The sequence below is a fragment of the Xiphophorus hellerii genome, chromosome 3, assembly GCF_003331165.1.
Source record: "Xiphophorus hellerii strain 12219 chromosome 3, Xiphophorus_hellerii-4.1, whole genome shotgun sequence".
Taxonomy (NCBI): Eukaryota; Metazoa; Chordata; class Actinopteri; order Cyprinodontiformes; family Poeciliidae; genus Xiphophorus; species Xiphophorus hellerii.
In genome coordinates, this window is record NC_045674.1 from 18939165 (window position 1) to 18952326 (window position 13162).

The 13162-nt window shown below is 36.1% G+C and overlaps 1 protein-coding gene across 2 annotated transcripts; it reads right to left on the minus strand.

Moving 5' to 3' along the window:
* Positions 1 to 102: 102 nt before the first annotated feature.
* LOC116717712 (FXYD domain-containing ion transport regulator 6-like) lies at positions 103 to 13162 on the minus strand. Of its 2 annotated transcripts, XM_032559266.1 has the most exons (10): positions 12919 to 13162; positions 7345 to 7401; positions 7193 to 7219; positions 4928 to 4951; positions 4705 to 4728; positions 2438 to 2512; positions 736 to 772; positions 590 to 627; positions 444 to 468; positions 103 to 365 (listed from the first exon to the last, which is right to left on the minus strand). In XM_032559266.1, the coding sequence occupies exons 2-9, from the start codon at positions 7394 to 7396 to the stop codon at positions 464 to 466; spliced, it is 282 nt and encodes a 93-aa protein (XP_032415157.1). In that variant the 5' UTR covers positions 7397 to 7401; positions 12919 to 13162; the 3' UTR covers positions 103 to 365; positions 444 to 463. The 2 variants fall into 2 exon arrangements, with proteins under 2 accessions (XP_032415157.1, XP_032415158.1); XM_032559267.1 differs by lacking the exon at positions 7193 to 7219 and having other exon boundaries at positions 12919 to 13161.

The window sequence follows — 13162 nt, forward strand, 5'->3', positions numbered from 1 at the left end:
CAGAAACATGAGCGCAGCATACCAGATGGCCACACTCGCAGTTCTACAACCACACTGGTAAAAAGAAAAAAAATATTTAGGATGAAATAAATCAAAGCAAACTTTTGTTTTTTCAAACATTTGCTTTATTATCTAGCATCTGTTTGAAAATTAGAAAGATAAAAATGAAAGTCACTACTCCTACTGTATAAAGATAAAACATCATCTAGTGACAGTTATCGGTGATAAAAACATAAAAAAGGAGGGAAAAAGAAAGAAACAACTGGATCATGTCATTTAAAAAGGCTCAATGCTGTCCTCTTCAAAGGATCGCTCTCTGCCGTCTTCGCGGTATTTGCTGCCATCTAGTGGCGCCAGTAGGCAAACTGCAGACGCAAAGACGTCAACTGAGTTTCATTTCTCATTTAAATCATCTGATTCATTGATGTTTTAGAGACATTTACCAGTTTTTCTGTAGCCTCAGTTAAGCTGAAAAAATACATATATATTTTTGTAGTCATAAATTACAGCAGAGTAGTTTAGTATTATGTGTAATGTTACATGTATGTCAGGTCATAACAGTAAACATTGAAGAAAATGTAAAATATACCTTTCTGGGCAGCTGATTCAACTTCAGGATTCCTGGGCCTAGGGGAAATACGGATAGGTATTTATGTAAAAATAACATTTGTACATTTGTACTTATAGATAATATGAAAACAAAAGCATATCTTTGTCTCATTTTGTGTAATTCACCTTGGCTTGTCACTCTTTGAACAGGTACACTTTCGAGCTGTTTAAAAAAATAAGGTGGGTAGAATATTCAATATTTAATATAGCATAACATTTAAATTTACAGTGCTGTTATGAAACTTTGACATTGCACCACCGTTTATAAAAAGAACTGGATAAAATTACGTATAAAACAACTCAGGATGTTCTGGGCAGCACGTCTGAGATGCATCCCAGCTTTATGCTTTCTCACTGTATTTATTTTTTATTATTATTTTAGAATACCCTCTGACCTCTACTCCTGGAAACCAACTCATTTAGATAAATTATACCAATTCTGATATGAGGAGTTGCCAAAAATACAGCCAAACTTATACCAGAAGAATGTTACTGACATTTTTGGTTGGAGCGCAATGTTCTATTCGTGTGAACTAGTATGCATAGACTTTCACCTTCCAATATAATTTTAACCATTTGTGGTTTAGAAAACAATAATAAATTCAAATAGAATATCTTTAATTTAATGGGAGCTATCCCATCATGTGATCCTGAAATCCTGACAGCAAATGGAAAAAAAAAAAGATGTGTCCTTAGAAACCTGGATGATTTCTGCACACCTAGTCCACAGTGAGAGGTTATTAACTTTTGGTAACCAAAGGAAACACTAGCACTGATGCCAAAATCAAAACTCGAAAAGAAATCTAGAATACAACTAAAACAACAAGAAGTTATCAAAGGGAAAATCATGAATTATAAAGGACCAAGAGGGGGCACCATTGATGCAAGAACCACCACTGCTGCAAGCAAACAGGAAATGAAGAAGGAAAATTTTAATTCAAATATGATTCAAACTGCCATCTTTTTTTTGTGTTCAATTTAAATATTTAGACAGAAAATACTCCTTCATGAGTGTATCTTTTAATTCTGTTTATGCTTCCCTTCCTTTACTTGCCCCTGGCCCATGTAATCTGATGACACACTGTCTAAAAAGCTCTTTAAATTAAAATGAGATCAAACAGACTTTCTGCAGTTTAACAGGAAATTATATAGAAAATAAATCAAGCCTTAGCACCCTGACAGATGAATCTTAAACAGCTATTTTGAGTCAGGAATAAGATTAAAGTAGCATCCGTTTACCGATAAAAAGGCATAAGCATTGCATTATTTCTTCCATTGAGCTGTTACACATATGTAAATCTCATTAAAGCTTATAGTACTACCAAAAAAGATATTAACATAAAGATGTATTGGTTTTGATTAACATTTAAAGACAGATTAAATTAGTAGTTGATTAGATTAGTATTTGATATTTCCTAGGCATCTGTCTGTACATACTGAAATTTTATTCTACCTTCCCAAAGTTTTCATAAGCCGGCTTTCTCTAAGAAATGTTTGAAACTCATTTTAGTCCCTGTAAACACAGAGGACGTGCTGCAGAGAGGTTGAGTCTGACTAAATTATTTATTGCTTAGTTATGGTTTCACATCTCTAACTGGCAGAAGCAGCAGGATGAGCTGGCAGGTTGGAGCAGGAATTTTGAGACGACGCCATGAGTAAAAGAGAAGGACGAGCTGTGATGGCCGAAATGCTGCGACTGGCCGATACTTTCCCACACACACTTTCCAAGAAGTGTGCGTGAGTCCTTGAGCCCAGAAAAAGAGTCTGCATGCTTTGTAGCATAATTTCAGTTTGATGTTTTACATCTGTTGCAAACTTGTATACTTACTGACGATGAGGAAAATGCCCAGCAGGAACAGAGCGATAGCAAAAACCAGGCCGCCAATTCTCAGAGATTCATAATCTGAAATAAAAAAAAAAATGTTGGGGAGATGTTTGCAAGGAGACATGCAAAAGTTTTTCTCCTAAGGACATAAAAAATAGATATCTTGAGGCCTTTTCTGAGGCTTCCGAATGAAATTTTAATTGAAAAGCACTGCAGAGGTAATTTGCTGTCTCATAATGGCTTTGTTGGGATGTACAGTGCCAAAACAAATCATAGAAGCTGGAGACAGCAGATCTGTAAACAAATTTCAGGGCTGGTGTCAAGTCTTGACTTTAAAAACAGTTGTAATCTCATTTAGTTTGTTTTGTAACAGTTCTTTGGAAGAAGAGCAGGAAAACTTTCCCACGCATGCAAAGCAACCGACAGTGAAAACACTGCAAAAAAATATCCTTCTCAAAACAAGCTTAATTTTTTTTTAAATGTATAAGTAAAAAATACTGCTATTAGACCTAGTACTTTTAATCAATTTCAAAGAAATATTGACTTAAAACATGCTTGTACATATTACTGACAACTTACCTGTGAGTTAGTTTTGTCTTATTTAAAGTGCACTAAGATTTTGTGTTTTTGCAGTGGATAATTTCTGCTTAGGGATGTGTAAGGCAAGCTTTGGAAAATTTAAAAATATTCTGATCCCAGGGTCACGTTACAGAGGTCAATAAATCTGAACTTGGAAAATAATCAAAATGTAAAAAAGGAAAAAAAAGTATTTAAATAGATTTTTTAAAATCTGCTCTGTGATTTTGATCATGTTTGGTTTGTGACCTTTGTAAAAATAAGTATCATCTTGCTCCTGCATGTCACAGGGGAAACGAGGGAAAACGCAAAAGAAAGTTGTAAAACTCTTGCATTTATCTTGGGACACTTCTGTGGTTATCTTACAGCTGGGCTGATAAACTGTCATGGGATTTGTTTCTCTTAAAAGATCAAGGAGAGGAGGGACAAGAATAAGAACGTTCTCAGATGCTTAGCTGCAACTAAGAAACACTTTGCATATTTGCAATAACTCCATTGCGTAACAAAGAATAACAACAAAGTAGAAGATTAGCTCCACAATGCGGCATGTCAAAACTGCTCAAAGACTTCATGTTCCTCTAAGTAACAAGTACCAAAGTGAGAACATGAATACATTTCATACACACATTTTATGAGGTGGCCTTCAAGACAACAAAAATATCTAAACAAAGCATGTAGATTTATCTTTAGAACTAAATGCATTTAGTCATTCTCCACCACATAACTAAAATAAATTTATTATTTATTATAAATTTGCAATCCGTTCAAATTTAGTCCCACCAAGAAACGTATAATGAGAACACATCCAATGGCTGGCCGAGAAAAAATTAAAGTGTTACGGCTGATGACTGGACTGAAATTCCTTCAAGCTTATCAGGAGTTAACAGAAATCTTTACCTGGATTTACTAACATGTCTAGAGCTCGTCAGATACAGAGAGCAAAGGTTTACATAGTTTTAAAGACGACTGTGTTCCATAAAAATAAATCAATGGAATTATTTTAACTGGTCTTCCATTTTGGAAAATTCAAAACGCTTTTGGAAAATTCAACAATATGAAGTCAATTATGCAAGGTGTTTAAAATCTTAGTTTAGGTCAAACCTTTTAGGCATTATTCTACAGTTTATTCAACATCTGTTATTTGTTGACATCATCAACTAGCATTTTGTTTTCTCGTAAAACAAAACAATTTTTCATTTGTAGATTAATCTTGTGTTATTCATTTCCAATATTCTTTCCAGTAGAGTCTAAACCCAGACTAATAAATGTTCTTATTGAAAAAACCAAAATGCAAACAACGTTTAGGCACCATATATTAGTGCCTAATATAGGCACTAATATATGGTAGTATATTGTAGCTCATGCAACTGACAGATTTTTTTTTTTTTATCTAACCTCAAACGTAAACAGAACGTAAAATGCTGGACCATCAGTTTGGGCAAAACACAAAAAATGTAAACAGCTGAGATTTTCTTGTTCAGTATATACTGTGGCTGTTTTAATATTAAAATCAGCAAACAGGATGTCAAGTGCTTCTTTTGGCTCTGCTGCAAAAACTTGAGCCAAAAGGTGAAAGTTTTCCATCACCTCTGGAAAAACGAGACCACAATGCTCACTCATCTCGACTTCCCAGATGTTTCCTGAGCAGAGGGGTCGACTGTTAAAAGGAGAACCTCTGCGTGCTCAGCACTCACCATAATGAAAAGCGCTGTCGAAGTCTGGAAGGAAAAAAAAAAACAGAAGACAGAGAGGTAATGAATGAGAGGCAGATGAAACCAGTGACACACTTCAGACTCTTTTCATCAGATGACAGATTTGCAGTTGTTTCAGTCCTTCAGATGCTCACACTCCTGATTTAAATGGCAGCAAATTGTTAATAATTTTACTATTTTATGCTTTTTCTTAAAATGTCCTCACCTTTCTCATCGTCTGCTGCTGAGACTGTAAAAGAGAAAAGAACATATCAGATGGTGGTTTAAGTACCTGCCAGCAAACTGCAAACGTGACAATAGCTGAGTACGCTTCACGAGGTACACCCCATAAAATTAATAGTGGCTTTCTTTCACAAAATTCTATAGTTGTACTAGGGATTTATGAGACACATCAATGCAAAGTAGAGTATAATTCTGAACTATAAAACATTTTGCTGTGCAGTTCTGTTCACTCTGCACAACTAAACTCCTAAACATGTTCAATGGCAACAAACATTCTCCAAAGGTAATCTAATTAGTAACAATATCCAATTACAGCATAATGAACCAACCAATAGGACAAAGGATACTCTGGAGGAGATGCAGAAATGCACAATTCAGAGAAGTTCTGTGGATGTGATAACAGTTAGTAGTCCACCTCAGAAATGTGGCCTTTATGGAAGAGGGCTGGACAGTATCAGGAAAATATATAACTGCAATTTGATTGCTGAAGGTTCAGCTAACAGGAAAGCAATTGTTCAAAGAAGGCCGTCAGATGTCTCAACTCAAGTGGCATCTGACCTTCATGTGAAAGAAGGTGTTGCGATCAAATGAGACCAATAATTTTGAGTCAATGCAAACATTATGCAAGGCTGAAAACTAAAACACAATGTATAATGCTGAACTCTCCGCCCCGACCACTAAACATGGCGCTGGCAGCATTATGCTGCACCTGCTTTACTTCAGGAGGGCAAAGGAAGCTGGTAAACAAAGAAAGGAAGATGGTAGGAGCTAAATAAACAGTAAGACTTGAACGAATTTTGAGAATGTAATGATTTAGCTAAAGTGTATTTATGTGCCAAAAATGCCTGGTAGAAGTTTAGACCTAAATGCCACACTTTTCATACTTTTATATTAAAACAAAATCATGTGTTATTTTTGTTCCACTTTACAATTAAGAACTCCGTTGACACTTGGTGCACAACATAAAATTCCAGTGAATTACACTCCAATGTCCTTTATTGTAGTTGTAGCATGATAAAAAAATGTGACAGGAGTATGGAAAATGCTACTCAGCACTGTATGTGTTTACTTTTTCACGTTACTGATCGAAGTTATTACAAAACAATCAACCCTTTAAACAGTCATCCATTAAAAAGGGGATCAGCATGTAGCAACATTTGTAAAATTCTAATAACATTGGTTTACCTCAAATGTTTTTTTGTTTTATTGCCCTGTTGTTTGTACTAGTTTCTCTTTGCCTAGCCTCGTCCTGGAAAACAAGACTTGCCTGTTTGTCTGTAGTTTGAGCATGGAAGCCCAAACTATGAAATGTTGACAAAAAACAAACTCAACTTGTTAAATCACAATTCCTACCTTAAGTTTAGTGGCCTAACCGGAAACATGCAGGGTTACTTAGCAACCCACTTAGGTTTATGTCAGACACAAAGCAGACGTTGTGTGAACACTAACATTTAGACAAGAGCCAGATGGAAGAAGAGCTGGAAAGATGTCAGATATTTAGACCATCCGACATTTTACATCATCACATAATGCAAAGTTGTTATAACTAATATCATTAGACATTGTAAATCATATTAAAACTAAGTCCTAGGGTACAATTGCGATTGGATATAGTATACTAAATAGCTTATCAACAATTAATCTGCTCCGAAATAAATTTTTACATTAGAGTAGATTGCAATGACTTACATGCATTTTATAAAAAAGAAACAAAACACTGCAATTTGCTTACTGAAGAGGAAGTTGTCCTGAAATTACCTCTGACCTCATTCTTAGACAAAACAAATCTAAACTGTTGGTATTTTTCTCTGAGGTGAAAAACATGTTTTGCTTCTTGACAGGCTTTAAAAAGTGACCTGCAGTCAGACACGAGACTGAGTCAAAAAATAAAAAATAAAAAACTCGGTGCAGGCAAATCTGCTTAGCATCAAACCCTGCTGACGGTATGTGGAGCGCCTAGGGAAACAAGTCAGAGACCAAGATTTGTATTTGTAACAATGGAAAACCAGGCAGCACCGGATGATTGATTATTCAAACTGCAGAAACAAAACCCTTTTTTGGGAGAAAACCGCAGGCATAAAACAAAATCTCCAGACAAATAAAAAACAAACTGAAAAGAGGGATGAAAAATGATTTACTGCAATTCAAACAAGAGTTGCTGTTCACAAAAAGCCAGCCGACAAAACAACACGAGGGAGTAAAGGCCATGCAATTTCAGGGAGGGGCCACTCTAATGCAGGAAACTTACCAAACACCTCCCTGCCAAACGCTGACCCTGTCATACACACACATCAGGAACTTAAAACACAACTACAGCAATGTACTGCCGAACAACACGCTTGCACATTTGGGCTCGTAAGGGTCCGAATGCCAAAGCAATTATAGAAAATTCATTCTCACCGAGTGCAGGAGCCAGCCAAGAGCTGAACGCCACCACAAATACAAGATCCATTGTACCTGTTTGAATGAAAATAGAGGAACAAGTCAGGATTAAGGAGTCAGGTGAGGTTTATTTTACGTAGACTTAGCTGATATTCTCTAGACAGCTAAGCAATGACATGTTGCTCATAAGTTAGGTTCTCATCAAAGGCAGAATGCTGTGTATATGCATATATTGTTAGTTTATATTTGAATTTCATACCAATGTAAAGGAGCACACAGTCGGAAGTGGAAGGAAGAGGACATATAGTGTTCTATAGTTTTCATCCCCCCTTGCTCTGATACCCATAAATGAATCCAAATAAAATCGCCTTCATAAGTTACCCAATTGGTAAGAAGAGTCCACTTGTTGGCAATATAATCTTAGTTTAAATATAGCTGTTCAGTTAAGATCTAAGTGATTTGTAGATAACATCAGTGGTCAAATAGCATCATAAAGACCAAGGAACACAGCAGGCAAGTCAGGGACACGATTATCCATAAAAATCAGGGATAGGTTATAAAATAATACCCCAGACACTGAACATCTCATGAGACACTGTTCTATCCATTATCCAGCACAACATGGCACAACTGCAAATTAGGGCTGCATGATATGAGGAAAACTATGTAATTGTGACACTGTAGCTGAAAACTGCTTGAGAAATATTTGACACCAATTTGACCTTTAAAAAAGAGGAAAGGCATTGTTAAGAGAAATCTATAAAAAAAATCCTGTTAACAGTTTGTCACAAGCCAAATGTGAGATGTAGTGCACTGAATAATAAGGTGCTCTGGTCAGATGAAACCAAAATTGATTTTTTTTTACCTACAAGCAGAAAATTATGTGACGGAACACTAACGCTGCACATCACCCTGGTCACACTATCCCTACAATGAAACATGATGGTGGCATCATCATGTCGTGGGTGATGGTTTTCTTAACAGGGAAAGGGAAGCTTTTTAAAGCTCCAGGGAAGATGGTTGGTACTAAATACAGGCAAGTCCTGAAAGAAAACCTGTTAGAGGCTTCACCTTCCAACAGGAGCATGACCCTAAACATACATGGAAAGCTAGTCTTGGATGATTTAAATCAATACATATTCACGTGTTGAAACGGGTAGGTAAAGGTTCAGACGTATTAACAATTTGTGGCAAGACTTGAAAATGAATGTTTTTAGCAATGCTCTCCATCAAATCTAAATGAGTTTCCATCTCTGAATGTGCAAAGCTGACTTTGGGGGTGTAACTGCAAAAAAAGGGTGTTTCCATGGATCTTTTTCTTGTTTTGTTTTTTTTTATTCTTTTTTTTTTACACTTATTAAACACTTTTAGTTGTTTTATTGCATCCTAGTAACATACTAAACATACATACATATTAAAGTTTGTGGCTATAATGTGACTAAAAGAGTATGAAATCATTTCTCAGCCACTGTAATGTCACTTGACATTAGGAACGACTTTACATTTCACTGGATCTTTGTGACATTCTCAGGGTTGAATCACTCAGAGGTATAATGTTACATAACATAAAATCATATCCTTATGAAGACTAAAGTAAACTCAGTTACATGAGTAAACCTCACCCATTCGATGATTTAATTCCTGACAAGAACATAATGCTCCATCTTTGTAGACACAACATAACAGGATCTATGCCTTCATAATTTGTTTTCCAGGCTATGAGTAGGAGAAGAGTATCTATTTTTGGCCCTGCATCTCAGAACATCTTCTTGGCAGCAGAGGGGTGCAACAAAAAGAGAGGTGTAAAGTTGCACTCGATATTTGGTTAGTGGGATTCGCAGGGTCATCACCATGAGTGGGGGTAACCGGGGTGCTATTTTTCAATCTATATATTATCTAGAACATTCCTTTGGGATTCTCTTACACCCTTAAGATTACAAGAAACCAGACAACCTCTTGCAATTGGACACGCGAGCTGAAGAAGGCTCTCTTTTAGGAGATCACACCAACTGTGATTTTGCCTGCTCCTCAGACCGATTATGCCAGTATGGTCCCGAGTCGTGGCAACACAAATGCAACACAGGTAGATATAACTTAGCTGTGCGGTTGAGCCATGAAATTAAATGTTTTGCATTGGGGAGATCAAAGCAGAGCCAATGCTTCCCTCCTTGGCCCTGAGCACTGCTGGAGATTCATGCACAACCAACGCGGGGGTGTGAACATCGCGCTGTAGTCAGAGAAAAAAATGAACGCTTCAAGCCCCAGGAACAGGATTAAGTACAAAGACCTGCCAATCAGGTTTAATCAAACAAACACACAGCGAGCTATTCGAACAAGAGGCAATCCAATAATCTTGTTTGTTAGCCCTCTGAGTTATATAAAAGGAAATAATGGGGAGACAGTAAAAAAAAACAAAAAAACATATAAAGCAGCACTTTAAGTGAAATGAAGTGGATTATAATAAACTGGAGTTTACACAGTCATTTAGCAGGTAAAAAAAAAGATAGTTTGGTTCAGATTGCTTTTGTTAACACATTAATGTTAAGCTATTTACAACAAGTATGACCTTAGTGAATACCAAAATTTTCAAGTACTAACCTAAGAGATCGCTTGTTTTTTTTTGTTTGTTTTTTTTTCACAAAAACATTCAAGAAGAAAAAGAAAAGTATAAATCTTTTCCATTGGTACATTATATTTTGTTGATGGATTTAGGTTTGGACTTTAAAGTCACCTAAAGTTGAAATTTCAGGTGGGGATGTTTCTCAGCATCAAAAATCTTGAAATCCAACATGGCTGCTGGAAATGTATCTGAAGTAATAACCTCTTCTTTAAGATGTCAAGGGAAAGAAACCATTAGATCTAATGGTTTCTTTCCCTTGACATCTTAATTTCTCTTGAAATGAATTGATTGGTAGTTAGCTATCACTGAGAATGACAATTAGATTACATGCCACTAGTTATGTGATTAGAACATTGTTAATTTGGATCATTCCAAGAAACTCAAGCAAAATAACTAGTAGCCCACTCCTACCGAGAGTCTGAGGATTTTGGCATCGTAACAGTAGGATAAATGATGTGTGTTTTGTTTTGCTCCTGCGTGAATAATCATTTCAGGAGTTTAATATTTTGTCAAAATGTTCTAAATTTGTTCTGGTCTGAGTTAAACAATGAACATCAGAACTTGATTGCATCATACAGATTTTTACTATTTCTTGACCAGTAGTTGCTTTAGACAGCTTTAACCACTGACCCACTTTATCAGACTTCCACAAAGTCAAAATTCCAAGAGGGAAAATCTAAAGTTTGATAGTCACATTTTCTTTGAGTTCTACCAAACGCAACCCAAGCATCACCCTTGATATTGTCCCACATTTTGAGAACCTAAAGTATTAACCTAAGATAAATATAACAATGGCATGTTTTTGTTGCAACTTATTATGTTAGGCCTACTATCAGCAAGTCTAGATCTGCTGCCAATCAACTGGCAACAAGCAGGGCTGCCCAGTGAAGAACAGCTAACTAATGTAGAAGAACTAAAATTGTTTTGACAGTCTTTGGACTTGTGCTTGTTCAAGCAGTTGGTTATGTCTTGTTCTTTGAATTTAAATTAAGTTATGCTACACTCAATTAGTCTCAGAAGTTGTAGCTCAGATCTAGGAATGATGTAACACCTGAGGATAGCACATTTTACTTATAAGTAAGAAAAAAAACAGTTGCAGTATTAATGATGCATTCTCTTTGCACTTGAAAGTTGAATTTTGTAGAGTTTCTAGCTGAAACAAGAATGACCCTGAAATCAGAACTCTATATGGAAAAGTCCAAGCTTGCAGAAAAATTTATTACCAAAATATAGCAAATCTCACTGTCTCCAACATCCAAGAAAAGTTCTCAAATCAGATATCACATCATGCCCAGCTGTGCTTTTTAAGACAACTTGAATGTATCAAAAATTATATTAGCAAGAAAACTCTGTAAAAATGCTTATTTCTTTATGTTTCAAAAACAAATGGAACATGTAAGAAAGACTATCCTACAGCACTGTGCCACTTATTAATGAGATAAAGGATATGTAATTTTACAAAGTACCCAGATCCGGCTACAGAGGAATTAAGTGTAGCAAGGGGGCAATGGCTTATCTTGGGGGCACAGTAAACAGAACTTTAATGTAGTATAAATACATAAACATATGTTTATGTAACCTTTCAAATAACATAACCATGTTTATTAATACAAAAGCAATTACAATGACATGTAGAAAAGGCTGAGGAATTATGCTAAGATTCACATAAACATTAGCTCAAAACATTGCAGAAATCTACAAATGTTTCCAATCTCTTTTATTTAAATGCAAAATCAATCTGCTCAAGTAAGAGTAGTTCAAAAATACTCAAGTAAAAGTAAAAAGCATAGGGAAGTAAAACTATTCACATAAGAGTTTTTTTTCCCTCTGTTTTTCAAAAATTTGCTCAAGTAAATGTAACCAGAAATAAATACCGATCTCTGAACACAGACAACGAATTAGGTTATTCTTGTTAACCATCTTGATGTACTGGCATAACTAGTCATTATTTAGCATACAGCATCACAACTTACTCCGCTTGCTTAGAAAAACAGTGCAACATTTTATTCGCCTTTTGCTGGCTTGCTGCCATGACGTTTACACACACACACACACACACCCCCACACACCCGCACACACACGCCCACGCAGATGTGCACTTCTGCGCAGCGGCAGGTTTCCAAACCGAGCTAGGAGAAATACAAAGTATGTAGTTGTTTTATTCTTTGAATAATTGCCACATGATCTTGCTGTAATTCGAAAGTTATTGTATTGCTCTTTTAGATGTAATCATTTTGACTTACAACTCTGAAAATTTAACCAACCCTCCTGCAACAAAAATAATTTGTTTCACGAGTTTAATCTTCTCTTAACATCACTCATGCTCCAGCTTTGCGCTTCAAAAAATAAATAAATAAATAAATAAATAAATAAAAATCACTGGAACCTGAATCCATCACTTAAATTTAGACCCATTTCCTGCCTGATATCAGACCGTGAAAAGTGGCCCCCTTTTTTCTGGTTTGCGTCGTTGTTATCGCTTATTACCGCGATACTTTGCGTGAGAAGAAATTTCCCCCAGCACCTTCGAAAGTAAACTAAAGTTGTGGTGTGGACAAATGAGGGCAAGTTTCATTAAAGCCGATAAATTACTGCACTTGACATAAAAGCTCTGCAAAATATGGGAAAATATAAGTTTTAGACCTAAAGTCACACAGGAAATTACGAACAGATGTATCAAACACGAGCATGTGAACTTGTGACCGAATCACATATCTCGTAGTAGCTAGACAGGGTTATATTTACACAGAGGAGGTTCTTCTAGTTGGGGGATGGAAGTTGAGACCTGGTGATTTAAGAAAAAAAAAAAAACAAACTCAAAACTAGGATGTCTCATAAATAAGGCTGCTGTTATGGAAAGGGTGTGTTTTTAATTTGTCTTGTTAGCTTATCGCAGAATCAATTGGACTGCAAGTTAAATGCAAATGATTCAGTAAAAATTTTCATGAACCTGTTCCATAAAATCCACTTACCGTGCACCGGCCGCTTGTAACTGTGAGATCCTCAGTAAATCAAACTTCCCAAGAAAGCTTCCCACTCAGTTGTTGCTTGAGCCTAGATAACCAAATATATACAAAAACAAGCTAATGAAAAAGAAAAATTGACTAACTTCAAATTAATGGCTCTGTTGCATGCTACATGTGGAAGTCTGGGCTCTTCTGCACAACTTAGTCAAGATCTGCTCTGTCTTGGTTTTTTGCCTCAGGAATGAAGTAG

Excerpts from the sequence above, each read along its gene's own strand:
- LOC116717712 (XM_032559266.1), bottom strand. The coding sequence starts at position 7,396 with ATGGATCTTGTATTTGTGGTGGCGTTCAGCTCTTGGCTGGCTCCTGCA. Across the intron at positions 7,220-7,344 it reads TTGGCTGGCTCCTGCACTCG|GGTCAGCGTTTGGCAGGGAG; the intron begins GTGAGAATGAAT and ends TGTGTATGACAG. Across the intron at positions 773-2,437 it reads GGGCATTTTCCTCATCGTCA|CTCGAAAGTGTACCTGTTCA; the intron begins GTAAGTATACAA and ends TTTTTTAAACAG.